The following is a 23,219-nucleotide window of genomic DNA, read 5'->3' as shown; positions in this document are numbered from 1 at the left end:
ACAACTCACACAGGTCTACAAGCAGCTGAACTGTTTTCTTCTTTCCAAAATACCAGTTTCACACTGAAACAGATGATAATAAGCATGTTTATACATGTATATATACCCTGTCAGTGTCTATAAGTAAAGATTCCTCCCTACCTCCTCAATTACATATTTTGAAATCAAAACCAAAAAATTTCTAAGAACAGTCAATTTGGTCTCTGAGCACAATTAAAAAAATCCCTCTGCTATATAAAAAAAAAATCAGTGTAGATTTCTTATAATTTATGAGTACAAGTAAAAGGAAAGTATTTTATAATGGCTTAAAATCCATGGTAATCTCTCCTGTCTTTGTATTGAAATTTATAGCATATGTGATAGCACTAGGAAGATCTGACAAAGTTTCTGATTCAATAACAGAACTGAAGAAATAGACAGCTTGCTTGCAGTGGGGATTCCATTCACAATTTCCCTAGAGGAGAAAGTTAAACAGAAAGCAGTTAAAACTCCATGATTTTATTACCAGACAGTAATAATGCATTAAAAGCACAAGAATACTTGTTGCCAGTTTGCTACACAGTGATGGGGTAGTTTCCACATCTGTTGCTGTCCATTCCAGTACAGGAACATGTAACTTCAAATACCATGCTACACTGCACAGTAAAGTTGTAGTTGATTAGGTCAAAGTATATTTAGATAGAATACTGAAAATACTTCCTCCTTCCCCTCAAAATTTTGCTTTTGTTAAACTAAGAAAAGGGATCTGTATAAATAAATACTACTTTGAGCTAGGATCACATTTAAGTTCTGAATGTGGTTCAAAACAATGAAAGCACTTGGATCCAATTCAGACTCTCCCATTTTAAGGAACATCTCCTGCTCTCCCCCAAAAACCTGAGTACATAGCTCTACAAGTTCTGTCTACATAGTATTCAAACAAAGAATACTGCATAAACCAAACATGCCCAACAGAGACCCATTCTTCTGAACTGTTATCCTATAGACTTTAGCATAACAAACTAAGACTGAAGAGATACCTTTTCATTTGATATGTGCATCAGTCCTGTGCTAACAGAGATATCAGCAATTAGATTATATTTCATCCATAGAACTGCTCCATGGCTCTTTCCTTTCCTGGGGAGAGGTGGAAGATCAAAAACTGTTACTTTACACAATACTGACAGCTTAAACACTGCACCCATTCCTCACATAATTTAGGTGAAAACTGTAAATGCATGAATAACTTGTCTCCAAAAATCTGAATGATTTTTTAAGTGGGTATTTGCAGATAAAAAAAATCTTTAAAAAAGGCAAGGAATAGAGGAGCATGTCCTAACTAAATCTGTCCAGAACTACTGGCATTTAACAGGCACTCACTAACATGGGATAAATTATTCAGCATACCTGGGAAGAACTTCCTTCAGAGACCTCAGCTTCTATTATTTCTGAATTTTAAGAAAATTTTTACCACATACATCTCTACTACAAGTGTCTGTTCCCCAAGGAACAGAAGTTGCCTGTAAATACAAAGACACAGAGACTCCATGTAGATGGTTCTGGATTTTTTTAAACCCTGAATTTTGTTTCACAAAGAGGAAGAAATAATTACCACAATGTTTAAGCTATATAAGCTCTAGACAGTAAAAAATAACTTTTCACTGGTTTTTAATTCTTAAAAGCATTTCAAGTCTGAACAGAATTAAATAAAATCTGTAGTTTGGATTATAATGAAAACATATCTCCAAAGATGTGACAAATACCAAGACTGTCACAATTATAGTTAGAAGAATAGTGTACACTTTAAAGCTAATACACAATCATTTCAAAAGCTAAGTAAGAGCTTTTCTGCAAGTATGCAGCAACAGAGAAAAAAGATTAGAGAAAATAAACCCTTGTCTGGGTGTTTTTAAACTTTACATTAATCTGCTTAAGTCAGAAATCACAATAGCATCTAGAAAAATGTTAGTTTTGAAATACAGGCATATTATCTAAGGAATTACTCATCTGGTGATGGCCTTCTGCAAATAACCACAGGAAATTCATGTCAGAGTAACTTCTACAACTTTTGATGACAATTTTAAAAACTGTTGAGTACATTCCAACTAGTTAACTACACCTTCTATATAATATATTTATCCACACAGTACCTATATACACACAGACATAGAGCTTGAATATGGGGAAAAAAATAACCATGAAAAGAACACTTATTGCACTGAGAAAACTCACCGTACAAGGTTTACAGAACCCTTTGTGCTGAGACAGTGTTGTGGAACAGTCTCTCTGAAGTCAAATGTCAAAACTTGCTGGGGGTCAGAGAGTGACTTACAAGGATATTCCCACAGAGGATGAGGTTCTGCTTCCTTTGATTCCCTAAAATTCAGAGAATTCTGAAGAAAGAAACGAAATCATATGAACACAATCCAAACAGTTGTGTTTTTCAAGTTAATTATGTGTCCTGAACCCAGAGTATTTAATCAATTAAGCTACCAGAGGACAGGACTGCACTTCCTAGGCACAAGGGAACACATGTACTTCATGCATAAACTACTTGCTATGACTATGGCTCTCAGCAGTCAAACTACCAAGTGACTTGATTTCAATTTCAGACAAGATTTTCAGAACAGTATTTTTCTTTTTGAATGAACAGTTGTTTCAGAACACAGCAAATCACTGAAAAGCAAGGCAAACGAGAAGAAACACACAACCCCACTGCCATTTTACAAGAACTAAATAGCAACCATATCTATGAAAAATTAAACCAATGGTGTTTACATAGAAATTTTTCAACAGTCACGAAGTACTTTTTTAAGACAAGGTGAGTTTTGTTCTGTTTTGCTAGGACTTGTGCTGAAAATATTTTCAGTTGTCTTACTTGGATCATATCATCCATAGTTCGGACATCAAAACCTTCACAGGACCCACATGGGCTCCGGATTCTCCATAAATCCTAAAAAAACCAAAACAGTTTGTTCTTTGGCCTTATTAAGAGAAACAGAAAATCTTAAAATAATTTTAGCTGTAGATTAGACATTCAGTAACAAGTCAGATAACTATTCTACTATCTATACATGCCTAAACCATCAGAACTACTGCAATAATCAGAAGATAGTGTGTTCTGAGAAAATATTTTGCAAGTCAGTAAATTCTTTAGCCACTGTTTCCAATTTTCAGCTTCTCTATAGAATGTGCCATGCTTCTCAACAACCCTATGCATAGTTTAGAGTTATTCAAGCCTTAAGGCCCCCATTTCCATTACCCAGCATATGTTAAGTGCTCCCAGTTACAGATTAGTAAAATAATTTCAGCCACGTCGTACTATGCCTCTCACTGACTTTAGCAACCCACTGGACTGACAATGATTCAGTCAAGTTTTGCCTTTAGGATTCTTAAACTGAATCATGCAACTATGAATCCTGTCTACAGTATTAAACTCATAAAGCATCATTTAAAAAACAGGAATTTTGAAGAATATATCATTTTATAAATAACCACAGTTCTCACATGCTTCAGTAATATATCTCAAAAATAAAGATGTTTTTAAAAAAATCAGCCCTTTCATTTGAAGTAGTAAAATTACTTGAGCTAATTTTCTGCTAAGAGATGACTGAAATGGCCAAACTCATCTTCAGGATGCCAAATACTATTTTCTGAGGTCATAAGTACAAAACATTGAAGTGAACAGTATAAAGATGAGATAAACTTAAACAATCTTAGAAGAGTACACAGATTTAAGTGGTTTTGTAGAAATATCAAATGGACAGTTGCAAGCAAACTCACCTGAAACTCCACAATCATCATGTGCAAAGAAGCAGACTGAGGTAGGACAGTGACATTGCTGGCTAAGTGACTGGTCACAGCTGTCCTAGCATACCAGAAATACAGGTTATGCCATGGCAACAAACTTGTAGTAAAAAATGGCTCTCCCACAAGAACAGAAATCTTGGCAAGAAGGGAGGAGATAAAAAGCATTATAATTAAAAACAACAACTCAGTAACACAGACTGTTTACATCTTCAGTAGTTGACAATGCAAGCAAAGTAACCTAGAAAAAAACTACTGCTGCATAAAGATTTAACTACTGCACGCTGCATATACTGAACAAGACATCTCTTTTTGGTTTCAGTTATCAAATTTTGAGATGTATTTCCCTACAGTAAAGTTTGTAGGAAAATGTTGCAGTTTTAGGTCTGAAGGCTTTGTAATGAGCATCACAAAATTTTGAATTTTTTAACTTAAGGATGCTATTTAAGTATGTAAGTATTTCTATATGGACTGCAATCTTCTGAGTGGCTTGAGTGACAAGAGCTACAGCCTAGAAAAAGATATGCAGTTAAACCAGTGTAATTGCCTGAATAACTGATATGGATTATGCAAGGGAAAGTCACATCCTTTCAAAAGCCAAGTGAAACCCTTCCCACAATCTTTAGCCCCACAAAGTTTTCCTGAGACAAGTTCTGAACCATCTTCTCAATTACATTTCCTATATAATGGGATTCATGGTGGCCACAGTAGGAAAGCAAAATTCACTTCTACCCAACACCCCACTGAAATTCGGTATTGGACTACCTTGACATACCTTTTTATCTTCCAAATGAGAAGATGACAGCAGCTCAGGACGTGCTTCTATTATTTTAATTTTATCTTCAATATTATTTGCTCTAAAAAACTTAATAAAAAAATAGCACATTGTCTGTACCAAAAGCTACAGCTGACACTCAGACCCATAGCGAAATAATAACTTTATTGAAAATAAAAAATAGAACAATAGCAAAAAGAAAATTTTAAAAAACTGCCTACCATAGCTCATATGGGTGATACAAGTCTGTTCTTGAAGGGTACATGCACTTAGAGACAACATGCCACATGCCCTACACATTCCTTCAATTAAGTATATAAAAAGGCAGACAACACAAAAGCTGCCTCACCTTCAAACATTTTTACTTCGAAGCATATGAGAAAGATAGTCAAGAAAGATAAAAAATACTTCAGCTACGAATACACTGCATATTTGCCTTCTGTTTGAGACAAGGTTTCTGTCCTAATTTGCCTGCTGTCCATGTTTTTGTGCTCCTAAGCCACAGGGCTGAGACAGACTTCTTTCAAATACATAGTGATCACTGAAAAAGACACAGCTGAATGATGACTTAAGAAAGCTGCTTCCAGTCACTTATTAGACATTAGCTGCCTCTCCTGAACAGCCTCCACTCTACTGGCAGGGCTTTCTGTGCTCTACCTCAAGGAAGCAGCTGAAACATTGCTTGCACTTAAGATGCACTGCCTGCTGTCTCCTGAGAGCCAAAGAGCAGAGCAGGCATTCTCAACTTGTCCCAGCTGAAAGACAGAACTGCTGTGTGGTAAGACTGGTACAAGCTACCAGGATCCTCTCACATTACACCAACAGTCAGGAACAAAGAGCTCAGCTTTTATCACCAATGCAGCCAGGGCAGCAGAGCAGCAGCTCAGGCAGATGAGCCAAGAAGCATCTGCAAGAGAGATCAAGCACTGGCAATTCCCTCTGCTTGGCTCAGCTTCCCCACTGGCTTATTCACTTGTGGCTAACACTATGAGACTGGATATATCCCCAGTGGGATGTAGTCCTTCAAGTACTTCCATTAAGCTCTGTACAAATACCAGGAAATAATAAAGACCTCCTCTCCCCCCAACATACCCCACAAGTCCAACAGTCCAGTCAAACTGTAGAATCAAATCCATTAATTACACTGATTTAACTTCCAAGCAATTGATGCAAGGACAATCAAAGGCATCTGTCTATGGCTTTAACAGAAAATTGAATACTCACTTTTTTCATGACAGAACAGGACACAGCAGAGTTTTCTAATGTAAACACCTAAAGGAAATACATAAGTCAAACTAGATTCATAATTTTCAATTAGAAGAATATGCAAATTAACAATGAAGGAACAATTCTGATGCCATAGTAAACACACCTGATAAGAACCATCCATTTATTCCACAGTTACCTCTGTAACAACAAAACCACTCCCAATAGTACAGGCAAACCAATGCTGTTTTCACAGCCACACAAGAAAAAGATCCAACAGGATGCCAAGTACTTGGTTTTCATTTTTTAAGACACACACAGCATTTTAATATTTGCTCTAGGCATATGTTTACTCCTGAGCAAATGCAAGCATACTGTCCAGCATGCTGAAACAACCACCTTTAGACCTTACTACTTGTAAGCACTATTTGATGTGATCTGACTGTCAGCAGCTGGAAAGAGATCAGCTATGCAATGCAGCACACCAGCCTTTTGAAATAAGAAAAAAATGAGGTATTATCTAAAACTGGTGAATAGTTAGCCAATATACTACTACAGGGTAGGAAAACTATTATACAAGTCTCTGTCCATCCTATTCATTTCCTCTCTCCTCAATAGTAATCTGTGACTAGACACTGCTAAAGACCAAAAACACAGGGGCCATGGACCACTAGTTTAACTCAGCATGTTTATTTTTTTTCAGAAATTTACATTCCCACATTATTGCCTAGCATCTTCCTCAGGATTACTACATTACACTACACATACCCGGATATTCAGTCTAACTGTAACAGATTTTAGGTTGAAGAGCCCTTGAGAGATCCCATCAAAGGCAGCTCTAGACTCTTTGTTTACACACACTTAGTATTCTTACTGCTTCCCATCTAACCATGACAGACATTCCACTACAGGTTAAAAAATAAATGTAACTGTGGAATTGCAAACATAAAAGAAAAATAGAATTGCCAGACATTTAGGTTGGTAGAAAGAGTATTTCCAAAAGCACCAAGATACAAGATAGCAAATAGGAATCAGGGGGGAATGAGGAACACCCCTTTCATACAAGGCTCCACATTGGTAAACATTCAAAACTGGTGATTACTATCTACCTAGACTTCATCTTGATCAGAGATTAATTTAACCTCCATTTTATCACAATGGGAGCCTCCTTCTCACTTGTTACTGAAAAGGCTTTTGGAAATAATGAAATAACAGGATGGAAATGCTGAAATTACATAAAGAGAACAAAGGAAGAACAAACTAAAATGCAAAGATCAGAAAAACAGGAAGCACTGTACCTGCTTTGCTCCAAGACAGTGAGCCAGCACAGGCAGCAGACTGCCATCACTGATACAAAGGCAAACACTATCTGCTTTCAAAACCTAGAGAAAATAAAGTCATTGGTATTTCTATTCCAGATGACAAAGTTTTCAAATTCTAGACATTTTTGTGGTGTTTTTTCCCACTTTATATACTTCGACTGAGAGATACAGTGACCAGTATAACCACCTCAAGCAAAACAGAATCCTGTAAGAAATGTTCATGTAATCCCCTTCTTTTTCATCAGAAAGTGTGCGTAAAAATTTATTGTGTCTGTACTCTACTACCAATACTCTTTCCAACTCATACACAGAGCTGCGACAAATTTCAATGCAAAAATGGCTACTTACAATTTAAAAAAATACCAAAGTTTTCATTACAAAGTATAACTTACATCTGCCAGTGTAAATAAAAGATACTTCGTGAGCCAAGTCCTCTAACAAGGGTGAAACGAATCTTACAAAGAACTACAGCAAATAAAACAGTACATACATCTACCACAATAGCTAAAAAAACCTACAGATAATACTCACTTTCATCAAAGACTTGATATATTGGCTTGTTCTATTCTGATCATTCAATTCCCCAAAACGGGGTCTGTTCCAGAGAAGGTGAGCCTGGCATCTACAAACAGGACTCTCAACACAAACATCTGCTTTATTCTCCTCTTCTCTGGAAAAAAAAGATCAGTGAAGTATTAATTACAGCAGCAGTAACATGTTTTGCAAACAGGTACAGTTATGCATTGTAGCTAGTAGGCTTGTTACTGCACATGGGCTCCACTGTTACTTGTTGAAATTTACTTTTTCTTTACATGAAAAATGTAAACAAATGAAAATGAAACAAAGAGAAAGAGCCTATTTTCACATTTTTAGAAGACAAAAACAAGAACCTCTTAAATTTCCCACTATGATAATTTTAGGCTTTGATCTTTTAGGAAGAAGTTACTTTTTTGGATTCCTAAGTAAAAAAGGCACATAAAATTCAGACATTACCTTCTAAAGTCAGAGCTGTGACTGTCATCACAATCAACATTGTTAAGCTGCTTTTAATTTCAGCAAAAGGCATTAAGGCCAAAAAGACAGTGCTGACTGGGAAAACAGGAAACGGAGACAGGATAGTATTTATTTCACTCCTTTACCAATATGCTAGCTCAGCTGAGCTGTGTTTTAGGATTTCCAGAAACCAGCCATGAGTGGGTTTTTTTGTTTCTCTGTCACAGAATGCCACCAGGAGCCTGCAGTCCAAACTTCAACTGTTTTTAAGCATAATGTGATTTTTTTTTTTCAGCTGTGCACTGTCCATAAAGTGGCTCTTCATCACTTCCTCTTCATCACTTCCTCCACATCTTTATGTTATCTTGCTCTCCTAGAAACTGCTGCTCTAAGAGCAGCAAATACTCAAGCTTGGTGTAAAGTAACACCCTTTTTGACACACAACTATTGTTACCTGACTTTCTTTAGGTTGTACCACAGGGAGTACTCATCACGACAGGCAGTCAGGTACACCTTCTCACCCTGGAGAACTGGCTCCTCATTTGGAAGGAAATACACACACTGCATCCAGTGATCTCTCCACTGAAAAGGATTGACAGACAAAACCTCTGGAAGTAACTCATAAGTAGTAAACAGAAAGTAAACACATAGCAAAAAATCAGTCAGAATGGACACAACTGTGAAGTACTGAGGTTATGATTACTTGAAAGAACCTTGGTCATATTAGCAAGGTTGAATAAGGATTCATACAGTATATGTATCAACAAATCATACTTCACAGACTAACAGAATGGTTTGAGTTGGAAGGGACCTTAAAAATCATCTAGTGCCATGGGCAGGGACACCTCCCACTAGGTCAGGTTGCTCAAGGCCCCATCCACCTATGTTATATAGATTTCTTACAATAGAATAAGCCTGAGACCACTGGCTTGCTGATAAACTAAGCTTGTATTTTAATCAAATGAAAAATAAATACAAATTCACTGCATTTATTGATGCTGCCTCACCTCTAAAATCCACTTATGTCAGAACCCCATATTGAATTACTGACAGTAACTGGTGACTAGAGCCTTGTGCAACAAATTAGGTCACTAAGTGTAACTCTTCCAAAAAGCTATTTTCTGCATTGCTAATGTTTCAAGACAATTGGTAATTCTAAGCTGACTGAACACCTGAAGCTTGATAGTTTCCAATTTTATTCTCAATCATTTTGTAGCTTACTTTTGACTAATCTTATCCTGTTAGTAAGTAGATTCAGACAAAAACACAGGAATGTGATTTAAGTTACCTTCTGTTCCTCTAATTATCCAGTAGCAACCCAGCATTCTCCCACACCAGTCTTTTTTATGGGAGTATATATATACATATATTACCATAAGTTGGGACTTCTTTGGACATGCGATAGAGTAACACCATACAGTATTTTCACAAGGGAGTTAAGGTAAAAATGTGGAAATCTTTGGTTTACTTCTCAAAATAGAAAGAAAAAAATCTGGAGCCTTCATTTTTAAGCTTTTCACTAATGCTCACATTTAAGGTTCCCATTAGAGAAAACCTAAAGCAGGTACAACTATCTTTAACTATCATTATTTCTAAAATTTGCTTATTTAGCATCTTCCAATACATAAAACAGTAGCAAAATTCCTACACAGCTGCTTAAAACACCCAGTATAGTCCTTACTCAAAATAATTAGTCATCTGATCGTGCTATCTGAAGCCTCAATATTTACCTGGAAAGAAGAACTGGATTTTACCCAGTATGGAGCCATTGAGCAATTTATCATCCCAGAGGGGTCCATGTCAATATCCCACCAGGAAAGAACAATTTGTGCCTTGCCAGACTTTAAGGGCTCTAGTTGTACTCTATAGCAGGTAGAAGCACTTCTTACTGGTTTGCTAAAATCCACACTGCAGAGAAGCATGAAAATTGTAAAAAAGAAATCATTTAGCATTCTTCATTTACAAGCTTCCTAGGCTGCAGAGACAACTTATATTACACAGTAGAGAAATGTTGTTTTAAACAAAACAATTCCTATCTTACCTGAACATAGTCACCACATCACTAAGGATGGTGAAGTCACCTAAAGGCATCTGGTTCAGTTGAATATCACAAACAGAAGGAACACCTGGACAGTTCTCCATTTCTGAAGGGGAGACAATAATTTTTTCACCATCCTCTGCTTCAACACGAACAGGAAACAGTTTGTTCCAGGACCACATTCTCTTGGATTCCACTAACTGGACATATACTCTTGCTCTGTGAGGCACTGCCTCACATCCTTCCTGAGTGTTCAAAACAAAGGGTAAACACATTTGGCAAGCTGACTGACTAACATGCATGAGAACTGCATCAGCTGAAATGTGAACTGATTTCAAGAAAGGTTGGACTATTCCTATTTTCTTACCTGTACAAGATACTTGTGTGCATGCTCATAGGTTGGTAAAGCTCCTTCTCCTATCAGCTCTGTATCAAATAATTCTGTTACCAGGATGTTTGCACGACATTGCATATCTCCATCTAAAAGACACAATTTAATACTGGAATATTAAGATTAATAGAAGTCTTTCAAGAAGACACTATCCTTAAAACACAATTTTAAAAAAGCCTTGTTCCTGTGACAGAAATTATTTTCCATTAAAAGTTTACTATGAAATACAAATGACTACTGAAATATTGTATTTCCTTTTGAAGCACTTGTTTTAATTAAAAACATACAGAAAGTAAGACATATTCCTTCATGGTTTTAAGGTGCTTGCCAATTTTTTTATCCCCAGCCTATGTTTTTCACCTGGGCCAACTGTGACTTCAGTCGAGTGCTTGTTGATTACTTTGATTTTGTCACAAAAACCATTTTTTTCCACTATCTTCACAGCAGCATCAGCCATGGGCTTGAAAACCTGTAACAGCAAATGTATAACAAACCAGTAAGCTAATATTAGTTTCTCACATGCCAGTCAAAAAGGAGATGTTCTATCTAATTACAAAGTGATTGAAAAAGCATTTTATGAGATAGTCTCTTTATTACCATGTGGTCCATGTTATGCTTAAGGGGTTGCAGAATCCTATTGCCAAGAATTGAAACTTACCATACATGGTTAGTGAATACTCACATTTTTCAAAAACTTGATTAAAGTTTTCCACATTACACTGTTTTGATAAGACAGAATACTTTTATACTAAGTTTTTAAGACAGAATATAAAACTTAGTATAAGTTTTTAGGACAGTTTTGAAGACAGAATACTATAAAACTTGATGTAGAAATTTTAATCTGTACATCTGCAGAAACTGTCCCAAAAAAGAAAAATGTACTAAACCTTTTCAACTATATTCTAAGACCTAAGTGGTTTTGACACATAAAAGTATCAAGCTTGCACTTCAGAAGCCTCAATACAAACCAGAAATACAACTACTCCACTGGTCTTGCAGGCAAAACAACTGCACTGAAGCTCTAAAAACAGGCTATGAAGATGCATGCAAAAGTACCTGCAACCCATAAACAAATGTTTACCTCAACTGCATAGCAGAAGTCTGCATCTGCTGAAGCTGCCATCATAGACAGAAGTCTGTGCCAGTCCCTATGTCTAGAAACAATTGCCTTCTCACCTCTTGCTTTTACTCTGCTCACTGCAGCACGAATACCTTCGTAATATTTCACGTTCTGTGGGGGAGAAAAAAGAAGAAAAAAGCAGTAACCTTTTATCCATTTACAGTTTTAATTTTTGTGAAGAAATCTGATGTTCTCCAACTATGAGTTTATAATTAGAAAAAGGTCTACACATTCTTTATGCTACCCAGTCACACCAATGCCATTTGCAGCAGGAGCACATGTGTTTGGAGGGATCAGTTTATATAAAGTACATCAATTTTTATCACAATATTCACACATCATTGATCACTCAGCTATTTATAGTTCATGAATAATTTTAAAAATGCAATACACTTTCTGAGCTAATAAATCCATGTGAGATAATACTGGTTTTATTATTATTATTTCCCCCTGCAACACCATTCAAATAGTCATATAATGACCATGAAAGCACAAGAGCTGAGGTACCTTGAATTTAGATTCATGTCTCCATCTACTGAAAAACACTGATAAATGAAAGCAACATATGTAACACTGGCTTTTGATTTTGTGCCAATTAGTGGGGCTGCAAGCATACTGGCATTAACAACAGGAAAAAAACAAATGCTGTCATTTGTCAGTTACAGTGTACATACCAAAATCTGTTCTTCTGTACTTCCTGACAGCCTATTGTAAGATGTTCCTTTCCAAACAATTTATCAAGCCTTTCCAAATACACTACCTGAGAACATCATAAATGTTCTGTATCCCTGCTGGATCCCTTTCCAAAAAACTCTTAGTTAGAGTTTTATCTATAAAACTCTATAATTTTATATCTAAAAATATCTATAATTCCAGTAGAGTTTTTTATCTATAATTCCAGTAGAGTTGTTTTAATTACTTAGACACAGCTTCATCTCTCTACATAGCTTATTAAATGCCTGATCCAACTGGCACATTTTAATTCAGTATGAATTCAAGACTCATAGTGTAGGCACCATAAAAGTCTTTAAAAAGACTTGACTAAAGGGCTAGAGTAGAAAGAAAATTTAAACCATTCACTCCAGCCTTTATCAGGCCTGTAGATACAGTATGTCAACTTTCTTCTTGATCCCAAGTAGTAAATAAAAGCTAAGAATACCAGAAAAGAATAAAGACAAACTTACTCTATTCCTGTAAAAACTAAGAAGGCCAGATTCATTTACTGCCTTTGAAATTTCATCTAATGAGCTCTCTCTGTCAAAAATAAGAGGCATAAAATGGCAAAATCAGGGTACCAAGTGCAAATGTAATATCTTGCTGTAAACAGACCACTACAGTCAGATGTAAGAAGGCATCCATTCATCTAAGAACAGGTCTTTATGTTAAAAAGTACAAATATGGTCATTATTTCGTACACGAAACCTGTGTAATCATGCAGTGACAGCTATTCAAGAGAAAGGAAATAGGTATTTTTTTTGCCAATTAAAAATCTTTTTTGCATCTCACTTACTCTATCTTTATCATGAAGCATATCTGCATAGCGTGACCTATAATAATTAAAAAAAAAAAAATTCCCAGTCAAAATACTGCACCCTGAAGAGCACAACAAAACTCCTACATCTTACATAGCTTTGTTTCTCTTACTAAGGCAACTAGTCCCCATGGCTACTAATGCACAGAAAACTGACATGCATTTTGAGGATAATTCTTTTCCCAAACCTAAGGATTAATGTTATTTCAGTGATCTGGTCATCAGCATATAAAGGAACTATGTAATTGCTGGAAATATTCTTCCTTAGCAACAAACCAAATACATAGGCCTGTAGACAAACATCTGTGAAAAGATGGAAGAAATATAGAACTTCGTCAATAGCAGAATGAAGCTAAGCACCCCGGGAAAATGTACAAAAAAAATTTAGACACAACTATTTGGAGAATACTTTACAAAATTCTACATTTGCAGGTCTGCCTTGTACAACACAGGGTACTGTAACATTAAGACTGTCCTGCAATCTGGTCATATTACACCGTTGGAACTTCTACAGAGATATAATAAAAAATTGTTATAAAAACAAGCCGAGTTTGGGGTTTTTTAGTAGGCTTAGTGCTGTTCTTTCCACCATACCTTGCAATTTCCTGATGGTAGTCATAGTCCTCACCTCTTCATAACCATTCCATTGCACCAGTAGTAGGATTGCTCTTCCACAAAGGTCTTCATGATCATTTCAGTTTGTGTTATTGATGTATTATGTGTAGTTGCCTTGGTCTGAGCCAGGATAGAACCAATATTCTTTCCTGTAATTTTATAAGCATAAAATTGTGGTGGAGTTTCACTGTTTTGGCTTCAGTCTAATACTCAAAATACTGGCTGTGAAAATAAAATAAAAGCACACAATAAAACCCACAAGAGTTCCAGTTAAAACAAACACACACCACTGTAGCTCTGTACACATACATATAATTTCTCTATTACACCTGCCTTGAGCAGAAGCGTTAGGGATTGCCTGACACAACTCTCTCTAAACTTCAATCTGTCACCCAGCTCTTCTCATCAACTCGGCCCAGAAAAGAAAAATAAAATTCCCCAGTAAATTCTCATGGCAAAACGCCAGAGGGGAAGCACGTCGGGCCGTGGGGGAGTCCGAGGAGCTCTCTCTCTTGGGGGTCCTCACACCCTGCCTGAGGAGGGACCTGAGGCCGAAGCAATGCACCCGCCCGCCGCTCCTCGTCCCGGGCCCGGGGCGGGCGTCACCCTGGGACAGGCCCGGCCGCCAGCAGAGCAGCCTCGGCCCAAAACTTCTCCCCCCTGACGAACAATCCGCGACAGGGGACGGCAAGAAGGCTTTTCGCTACCCCGGAACCTGCGCGACAGAAGCCGCTGCCTCACCTCCTCAGGGCCCTGAAATGCTGCGGCCTCACGTACCCCTCAGAGCCCACACCCAGCGCAGAGCACCCCGACACCTCCAACACCCACACCGCCGCCTACCGCTCAACCGCCTCACGGCGTCTGTCCCGCCTCCTGCCCGGCATGCACCGCACGGCGGGACTGGGGGATCGGGCGGGGAGGGGCGGGAGGATCCGGCGGCTCTGCCCGCTGCGTGTCGGGCGCCATGGAGCCGGCGGCCGTGCTGCGCGTCAAGCGGAAACGCGGCGGGACGGAGCCGGCCGAGGCGCTGCTCCTGGCCTGCAAGCGGCTGCGCACCGAGTGCGGCGGCGCCCATTTGGTGGAGAAGAACCTCTTCAAGCTCGTAGCGACTGTGTCCTCCAAGGTACCGTGGCCCTGTCCCCGCCGCGGCGCGTCTGGGCCGGTGTAGGCCGAGGCCAGGCCTCGGGCAGACGGACGGGGGAGGTTTGGTGCTGCTGGGGCGTTTCGTTGTCATCCTGAGGGGGCTTTGGAAAGCAGCGAGCTTGCAGTGCTGCCCCACGCGGGTTTCTCAGGGTCTCTTGTGGATGCGAAGTTCCTGCCCGTGGCCGGGAGTGTGGCGTCTCGGTGAGAGGTGGCGTCTTGTCTCGATAGACAGGAGTACGCGCCCTTCCCCTTCTTCCCCTCATAGATGGTTGTTCAGTTACAGGGTACAGAATAATAAGTGAATTCTGCTGTTTGAGGTGCTGAAGCTCAGCCCCACAAGGCTAACAACTTCTCTCTGCAGTCTTTATATGGAATAAAACTGGTCTTTCGTGGGAACCGGTCTTTATAAGAGACTGGGAAACACATTGTGCCTTACATTTAGGATCATCACAGTCTTCCAAAGGCATGTGGTTTTGTTTGGAGGGTTATTCTCTACCACAAAAGTACATTCTTAAAAAAAATCAAATTGAACTGGTTTTATAATTTACAGATATCTTATACTGTTTTTCTCCATATCAAAAGAATATTGTGGATTTCCTCATCCTTGGAATTGTTCAAGGCCAGGTCGGATGAGACTTGAGCAAGCTGATCTATTGGGAGGTGTCCCTGCCCATACAGGGGGATGATCTTTAATTGGTCCCTTCCAACCTAAACCAGTCTGGGATTCTGTGATGGCTGCCTTGCTTAAAGCAGCAGAAATTACTTAAATGTTTTTGGGAGTGTTGGCAGTCCAGTCCTTCAAAGAGGAAGCACCAGAAATACTAATTATTAATCACTTATAGGAAGGAGCATGACTTACTACGTTGATGGTGTCATTATATTGCTCCTTCTCTTTGTTCTTCTCCCCAGAATGAACCAGTTCAGAAGTATGTTCAGGGAGTGATCACTCGAGACAAAGCAGCTCAAATTCTGCGACCCTCTTTAGGAAGCACTCAGCGAATCCTTCGGGAACTCCGCTCTTCCAAGGAAGTGGCAAGGAAGGAAAACCGGTACCGTGTGATCGCCAGCCATCGGCCTCACTGTGCTGAAACAGCTGAACCCCTCATCAATGCTGAGGCATCAGCTGATGGTGACAGATCGGACTCTGAAGCCACTGAAGATGCTTCGCAAACGGAGAGCGGTGCTGGGGATAAGAGTTCAGACTGCTTTGGAAAATTCCAGTTATTTGATATTGTACAAGAAGAGGAGGTGGTGGGAGACTCCAGTGTAACTGCTGCAAAGCCACAGGTCAGCAAATGAACTATGTGTACTTGAAGTACTTGGGTATGGCTTGACTGGTACATGTGGGAAAACTGACTGCAGAAGTGGTTTTGCCTTGTAAGTATTCCACTATGTAATAGGAGCTTTTGTTTTTTTAAGTTGTGATAGTTAATACATTGTATAGGAGGTAACCTCCATGGAGATTCTGAAGTGAGTAATATTCTTGAGACAGTCAAAAGTAATTTGGCTCCTGCTGGAAAGGCTTATTGCTTCCTGGTTTTGCTGTTCCCTGTTCTGATGTATCAATTTTCACATTCATCTGTCAGGTTTTTTTATTAACTTCTCTACCTAAAAAAAGAGACAAGTCTAATTCAATGTCTTCTTGGCCACCCAGGTGCCTAGGAACGTCACTTGTAGGCAATATTCACTCAAGAAGGAGATAGTTCTAAGCCTCTTCTTTAAATAATTCCATTATGTGGGTTTATTGTGGGTTTTTTGTTTTGTTTTTTTTTAGCAGAACTCTCAGTGCTTAGCAGGCTGCTTAAGCCCCTACATCCTCTTTTTATTGGCATTACAAGTTAAGTATATTTTCAGTTGGAGGAATATCTGCTCAATATCTAGCCTGGTTTTAAGTATGAAGCAGCTTTGCCTTCTGTCTAGGGTTGCCCTGCATACAGTGGTAAGATTTTGTATTTAAGACTTGTAACCATAGGGAAAAAAAGGTAACAGGGCTGTGTAGGCTTTCTTTAGCAGTTCATTCTCTATGCTTTATTTACACAGCCTGTCACAGCTGAGGAAAAGTGGTGTGCTTAACATTAAAGAAGGTGGTACTTGGATGAGGCCACCCAGCTGTCATCCTTTAATGTTTTTTATGGTTTTTTTCAGGGCTTTGCTGTCAAGCTTTAGTACAATCTCACTTTCTGTTAAGCCATAGCAATAGTACAGAGGTTTGAGATCTGTTAGTTAACTGTTATCTATGACTCTGCTGATCAGAAAAACAGAAATGAACCTGAAGAAGCATCAGAATTTTTTTCTTACTCCTACAGAACTAGCAATAAATGTTGAAATCAAGAAGTAAGCTTTCATTTTGTATTCAGAAGCAAATGAAAGGCTGGTTGGTAGCTTTTCCTTGAAATTACTTAAGTAGTTTAGGAGACACTGCTGTGAATTGGAAAAGATACTGTGAAAAACTCTAGCAGAGAAAAATTGGTATCAAGAACCTGTGCTTGTAAGCCTTCAACTACAGGTGACTGCAGAAAATGCTTTGTAAATATTTTTTTAGGGAGGAGAAAGCATTAAGAAACATTTTCTGTCTAAATGTTGAAGTCAGGAATTTAAGGAAAATGAAAGCCTCTCTGTAGGGCCTGTCAGCATTTTCCTGTTACTTGCTACATCTTCAGTTTCTCCTGTGCACTCCATATACTGCAGTCCACTTGCATATTATCTGCACTTTTGTATGTGCATCTTTCCTGCAGTGTTGCAAGTGTAATACTCTGCAGAGCACAGGCTATCTTAAAACAGGCTCTCTTCAACCAAAATGTCATCAGAAACAAAGTAACAGTTCTGCAGGATTACATGAATCCCCTTCAGTAGCTTCTGATGAACTCGTTCCAGTTTACTTCTATTATCTGAAACAAGGCATGGCTGCACAGCACTGTGGTAATTGGGAAATTCTGCAGTGTCTTTCTAAGTTGCTAATGTTCACATTTCTAATTGCTAATTTAATTTCTTATTGCTAATTTGAATTGCTGATGTTCACAGTTGCTAATGTTCACATGAAACCAGTTCAAGATTTCAGAATGTCACCCTTAGCTAGCTCTTGGCTGTGGTCTACAAAGAAAACCTGTTGGCTGTAATTAATACTTTCTGTGGGTGGCTTCAGTTGAAATAGGCATTTTTTTTTATTGTCTTTTTTCTTAGCAGAAGACTGATCCAGATGTGATTCTTTGCAATGCAGTAGAGATGATCCGTGAGCGTTTAAATGTTTCTGAAGATGATAAAAAAGTAGAACACTGTGAGAAAGAAAATGAGTATGTTTATGACATCTACTGCATGGAAACATCAGTCCCTGGGTGGATCCAAAATATCCTTACTGTACAGCCCTATACAGAAGATTATGAACTGGTAAGCAGATCCTTCTGAAGGAGAAAGTTTGTGAATAAACATGCTTCAAATCCTATCATTAGAACTTGCCATGCCAAGAAAAATAATTTGAAATACTACATTGTATGCTCAGTGACTTCTGGGCTAGGCTTTTTGTAATTGTCAGTCCTGCCTTCCTCCAGGCTACTGAAGGGACAGTGCTCATATTTGCAGAAGAATTCGTATGGCTTCAAATTGCCAAATAAATTTTGGCACACAGATGTAACCTTAAGTAATTCACTTTTCATTTGTGACTAGGAGATGGTGAGTAAAATGTAGTTGTAAACATGGCTGAGTGGAAAAAGGAGCAAGGAGGGGCATACAGCTACAACTTTTTCAATATTTGAGAATTTGACTTTAAACTTAATAAAATATATTTTTTTGTAATGGACTTGTCCTTCAGTGACTGTGGAGCTAGGAAGTTAAATGTAAATGTGATCAATAGACTTACATATCAGGAATGTGAAGCTACATTTTCTTTTCCTTGATCTATTACATTACTGGAGAAGGGAGAAAGATTCATCTAGATGTTAACCCTAGCATTTAAATGCTGAAGTGGTACATGTAAAATGTAAATGTGTGACTTAAATTGATTTTTTGCCTAAAGCAGATTGCTATTTTAAGGTGAAACATACTGATAACCCAAATTTTTCTGCAGTATGTTTTTTTGCAAATGCAGAATTACTTCTGTTTGCAGTAGATAAGTATCTCCTGGGTCTTTATGATCAGCACAGCATTGTATAGATGCATGAAAAACTGTTTAACCTGAGTGTCTGTATTGTGAATGTTGTGTTGACATGCAGGTAGGTGATGATCATGTTCCAGGGGAAGTATATGAAGATGAAGATGATGAAAATGATGAAAATAACTGGCGAAATGATTATCCTGATGAAGATGAATTCTTGCCTGAAGAAGATGGTGATGGAGAAAGAGGTATGCTTGTCATACCTCTTCGCTCTTTGCTTTCTTGCTGTGTTTTGTAAATAAAAAGCCCATCTGGTTTTTATGCACTGTTGCTAAAAAAGCAACTGAGCACTGCTCTCATAATGGGTTAAATCTACTTAGACATAAAGTTCACGTTCCCAGAACTACAAGGAATCTTAAGTGTTTTTGCAAAATCAAAAATAAGAACTCCAGTGCAGGCTGCTGCAATTGCAAAGGATTGTGTGTTTTGAGAAGGAGTAGATGATTAAGTTCTGTGTACTTGTGAAACACTGTCTCTTGCTTTCTTAACTCCTCATTCCAGTACAAGTGTCCCAAGCACAATTCAAACTTCAATTAATACAAAAGTTGCTCAGATGTTGTATTTTTTAGGGTAAGTTACTCAAGAAGCTTAGAATAGTCTGATCAACCTAGTTGTTTAACTCAAAAGCAGGGATAATTAAAAGTGCTGATGCTCTTTCTTTAGAGTCTGAAGAGAGCTTCAGTGATGAGGAGCAATGTTACAGAAGAAGAACTTGGAACAAATACCAACAGGAGGTTCTACGGGAATTTGGATATGATGAAATCCAGGATTTGGATTCTGACTAACAGCCTTTTTCTGAAGATGATATTCTACTGTTGCAGGAGATCTGAATCAACATCCACTGATGGCTATTTGTAAGAACAGTGAATTAAGAAAAAAAAAAGCAACAAAACAACACAAAAAAACCAAACCATGGAAAACTCTTTCAGTAAAAGTTGTGCTCATTGCGACAGTAGGAAACCAGTCTTTATTGGGGTGAGGTCTAAGCTAAATTCTTGCCTCTGTGGCCCTGTGGAATTATTGGTGACTAGAATGGCTCACCCTCATGCCTTCTGACTAGGCTTGAATGTTAGATACTAGACTGGGATTCCAGGAACCACTAAAACCTTTTACTAACTTGAGCAGCTGACTTCAGCTGGCAGCTGTTAAATAGATGAGTGAATATGCAGTTCAACAACACAAACTTTCATTCCAAGCAAAAGATATTAAATGCTGTAAAGACACCTTTTCTGCCCAGTCTGTGATGCTGAAGTTCTGAAGGAACTTTTAAAAAATTATTATTGCTAAAGCTGCATGCCCAAGTGTTTGTACCTGTACCAATGATACCTTCATGTTATATATGGAGGTACTGTTGGCAGCAGCCCTTCCTGTCATGACTGGTGTATCACATCTCAGAAGATCAATATGCCTGTTGTGGTAGCAACTGAAGGTCCTGGAAAAAGATACTCTCTCCTAGTGCTTTCTACTGTATTTGTTCCTAGGTTTCAGGTTGCCTTCTTTAGAAGTGTTTGAGCATATGAAATGCCTTGATCTGTTGTTGCTGGAGATCTCACCAGTAATTGTAATATTGGAGTAGAACAGTATATATGCTTTACATTGTAAATAAAGAATTTTAAACTAAATTTTCTTTAATCTTGCCTGTTTGGCTGCACAGAGTATTTCAGCACTTTCCTCCTTGAGTCTGTAAAAAATAGCTAATAGGATGTTAGATCAAGGCCAGTCATGAGCTGGAGGTTGCAGCATTGACTTTAGGTCAATTAGTTCTGGCTGGTGATGTCAAGGTAATGGAGGCAAGTTCATTTTTTTCTTGATTACATGGAAATGTTAATATGGCCATTAACTTATCCCCAACCCTGGCCTGTTAAAGTTATGCTGCCTGCTGGACAGATGTCTCATCTTGGATACTGAATTCATGGTGGACTTGGCAATGCTAAGCTAACAGCTGGACTTCATAAGGTCTTTTCCTTCAAAAGGTCTTTTCCTACCAAAATGTTTCTGAGATTAAAAAGCTGCATTATAATAGTGAAATACCAGTTTTCATTAAATACTGAAAAGACCCAACATGTTTATGTGCCAACTTTGCACAAAGTTCCTCAGCCAGAATTTATCTTGAATCCCAATGCTGCTTCACAAAGATAGCCCCAGACTCCATATTATGTTATTCTTCACCCTTGCCATTATTTGTAACTTATTTCAGATTATTTGGATTCTTGTACGTACCGACCAAGGTTTTCTCAACTATTCAAGTGTCTGATGAAAAAGTGGTGCAGCCTTTGAAGTGTGCATTGCTTCAGCCATATTCTTGTGATTTCAAGCTTTAATTCAAATTAAATGCCTCTTAAAATACATGTGAGGACAAACTCAGGTCAACTGAGGTAAACAGGTAAACTGTGATAAAAATGCTAGGTATGTTTTTGAAGTATTATCTCACTCAGCTGGCCAAACAGTGTGGTTTCATATTACCTTTTTCTGCAAAGCCAGAATCAGTGCCCTGATCTCAGGCTTACGATGCTGGAATTACAAATCATAGAATCATAGAATCCTTGGGATTGGAAGGGACCTCAAAAGATCATCTAGTCCAACCCCCCCTGCCAGAGCAGGGCCACCTAGAGCACTTCGCATAGGAACGTGTCCAGGCGGGTTTTGAATGTCTCCAGTGAAGGAGACTCCATGACCCCCCTGGGCAGCCTGTTCCAGGGCTCTGTCACCCTTACAGTAAAAAAATTTTTTCGAATATTCAACTTGAACCTCCTATGCTCCAATTTACACCCATTACCCCTTGTCCTATCACTGGTCACCACTGAGAAAAGCCTAACTCCATCTCCCTGACACTCACCCCTTACATATTTGAAAACATTGATGAGCTCACCCCTCAGTCTCCTTTTCTCCAAACTAAAGAGACCCAGCTCCCTCAGCCTTTCCTCATAAGGGAGATGTTCCACTCCCTTAATCATCTTAGTAGCTCTACACTGGACTCTTTCAAGCACTTCCCTGTCCTTCTTGAACTGAGGGGCCCAGAACTGGACACAATACTCCAGGTGCGGCCTCACCAATGCAGAATAGAGGGGGAGGAGAACCTCTCTTGACCTACTAACCACACCCTTTCTAATGCACCCCAGGATGCCATTGGCCTTCTTGGCCACAAGGACACATTGCTGGCTCATGGTCATCCTCTTGTCTACCAGGACCCCCAGGTCTCTTTCACCTACCCTGCTCTCCAGCAGGTCAGCCCCCAACCTATACTGGGACATCGTGTTGTTCTTCCCCAAATGCAAAACTCTACACTTCCCCTTGTTGAATTTCATCATGTTTCTCTCTGCCCAACTCTCCAGCCTGTCTAAGTCTCTCTGAATGGCAGCACAGCCTTCTGGTGTGTCAGCCACTCCTCCCAGCTTAGTGTCATCAGCAAACTTGCTGAGGGTACATTCTATACCCTCATCCAAGTCGTTGATGAAGATATTGAACAACACCGGTCCCAGTACCGACCCCTGAGGGACTCCACTAGTCACACACCTCCAACCAGATTCTGCCCCATTGACTACAACTCTCTGACTCCTTCCTTTCAACCAGTTCCTGATCTACCTCACTACCTGATCACCAAACCCATACTTGATCAACTTATCTACAAGGATGCTGTGAGAGACAGTGTCAAATGCTTTACTGAAATCAAGATAAACCACATCTACCACTCTTCCATCATCTATCCACCTAGTAATTTCCTCATAGAAGGTTAAGTCAAACATGATTTACCCTATTGATAAAAATGCTGATATGCCTGGAGATAGTGACAAGAAAAGTTGTTCCATCACCTTTCCAGGGATGGAAGGTGACCGATAGTTACCCGGGTCTTCCTTCTTGCCCTTCTTGTAGACTGGAGTGACATTTGCTATCCTCCAGTCCTCAGGCACCTCTCCTGTACCCATGACTTACTGAAGATGATGGAGAGTGGCCTAGCAATGACCTCCGCCAGCTCCCTCAGCACCCTTGGATGCATTCCATCTGGACCCATCGACTTATGGATGTCCAGATTACTCAGCTGATCCCTAACCCAATCCTCATCTACCATGTCAAACTCCTCATCTATCTTGACTACTTCTGGGGCTAAATGAATCTGGGCTCAATGCGGAAAAAGACAGAGGCAAAGAAGGCGTT

The 23,219-nt window shown here is 39.0% G+C and overlaps 2 protein-coding genes across 3 annotated transcripts; one reads left to right on the top strand and one right to left on the bottom strand.

The window, feature by feature from the left end:
- Positions 1–228: 228 nt before the first annotated feature.
- PRMT7 (protein arginine methyltransferase 7) lies at positions 229–14,640 on the bottom strand. The gene is made up of 18 exons (XM_030457709.1): positions 14,519–14,640; positions 13,757–13,926; positions 13,142–13,178; positions 11,593–11,742; positions 10,872–10,980; positions 10,488–10,600; positions 10,124–10,365; positions 9,813–9,990; positions 8,537–8,664; positions 7,621–7,759; positions 7,066–7,149; positions 5,786–5,833; positions 4,562–4,651; positions 3,763–3,924; positions 2,858–2,932; positions 2,212–2,372; positions 1,020–1,116; positions 229–454 (listed from the first exon to the last, which is right to left on the bottom strand). Exons 3-18 carry the CDS (start codon positions 13,160–13,162, stop codon positions 296–298), a joined length of 1,956 nt encoding a protein of 651 aa, XP_030313569.1. The 5' UTR covers positions 13,163–13,178; positions 13,757–13,926; positions 14,519–14,640; the 3' UTR covers positions 229–295.
- Positions 14,641–14,697: 57 nt separating this feature from the next.
- Positions 14,698–20,689, top strand: SLC7A6OS (solute carrier family 7 member 6 opposite strand). Of its 2 annotated transcripts, none has more exons than XM_030457711.1 (5): positions 14,698–14,900; positions 15,830–16,207; positions 18,104–18,304; positions 19,126–19,255; positions 19,731–20,689. In XM_030457711.1, exons 1-5 carry the CDS (start codon positions 14,742–14,744, stop codon positions 19,850–19,852), a joined length of 990 nt encoding a protein of 329 aa, XP_030313571.1. In that variant the 5' UTR covers positions 14,698–14,741; the 3' UTR covers positions 19,853–20,689. The 2 variants fall into 2 exon arrangements, with proteins under 2 accessions (XP_030313571.1, XP_030313570.1); XM_030457710.1 differs by having other exon boundaries at positions 14,712–14,900; positions 18,101–18,304.
- Positions 20,690–23,219: the final 2,530 nt, after the last annotated feature.

Source organism: Calypte anna, chromosome 11 (assembly GCF_003957555.1).
Source record: "Calypte anna isolate BGI_N300 chromosome 11, bCalAnn1_v1.p, whole genome shotgun sequence".
NCBI classification, from domain to species: Eukaryota; Metazoa; Chordata; class Aves; order Apodiformes; family Trochilidae; genus Calypte; species Calypte anna.
This window is presented reverse-complemented; position numbering and strand designations above follow the sequence as displayed.

Coding starts and splice junctions, on each gene's coding strand:
- PRMT7 (XM_030457709.1), bottom strand. CDS start 13,162: ATGCTTCATGATAAAGATAGA. Junction 10,601..10,871: donor TGAAGTCACAGTTGGCCCAG/GTGAAAAACATA, acceptor TGTGTCTTTTAG/ATGGAGATATGCAATGTCGT. Junction 7,760..8,536: donor TACAACCTAAAGAAAGTCAG/GTAACAATAGTT, acceptor TTTTTTTTCCAG/AGAAGAGGAGAATAAAGCAG.
- SLC7A6OS (XM_030457710.1), top strand. CDS start 14,742: ATGGAGCCGGCGGCCGTGCTGCGCGTCAAGCGGAAACGCGGCGGGACG. Junction 14,901..15,829: donor TAGCGACTGTGTCCTCCAAG/GTACCGTGGCCC, acceptor TCTTCTCCCCAG/AATGAACCAGTTCAGAAGTA. Junction 19,256..19,730: donor AGATGGTGATGGAGAAAGAG/GTATGCTTGTCA, acceptor CTCTTTCTTTAG/AGTCTGAAGAGAGCTTCAGT.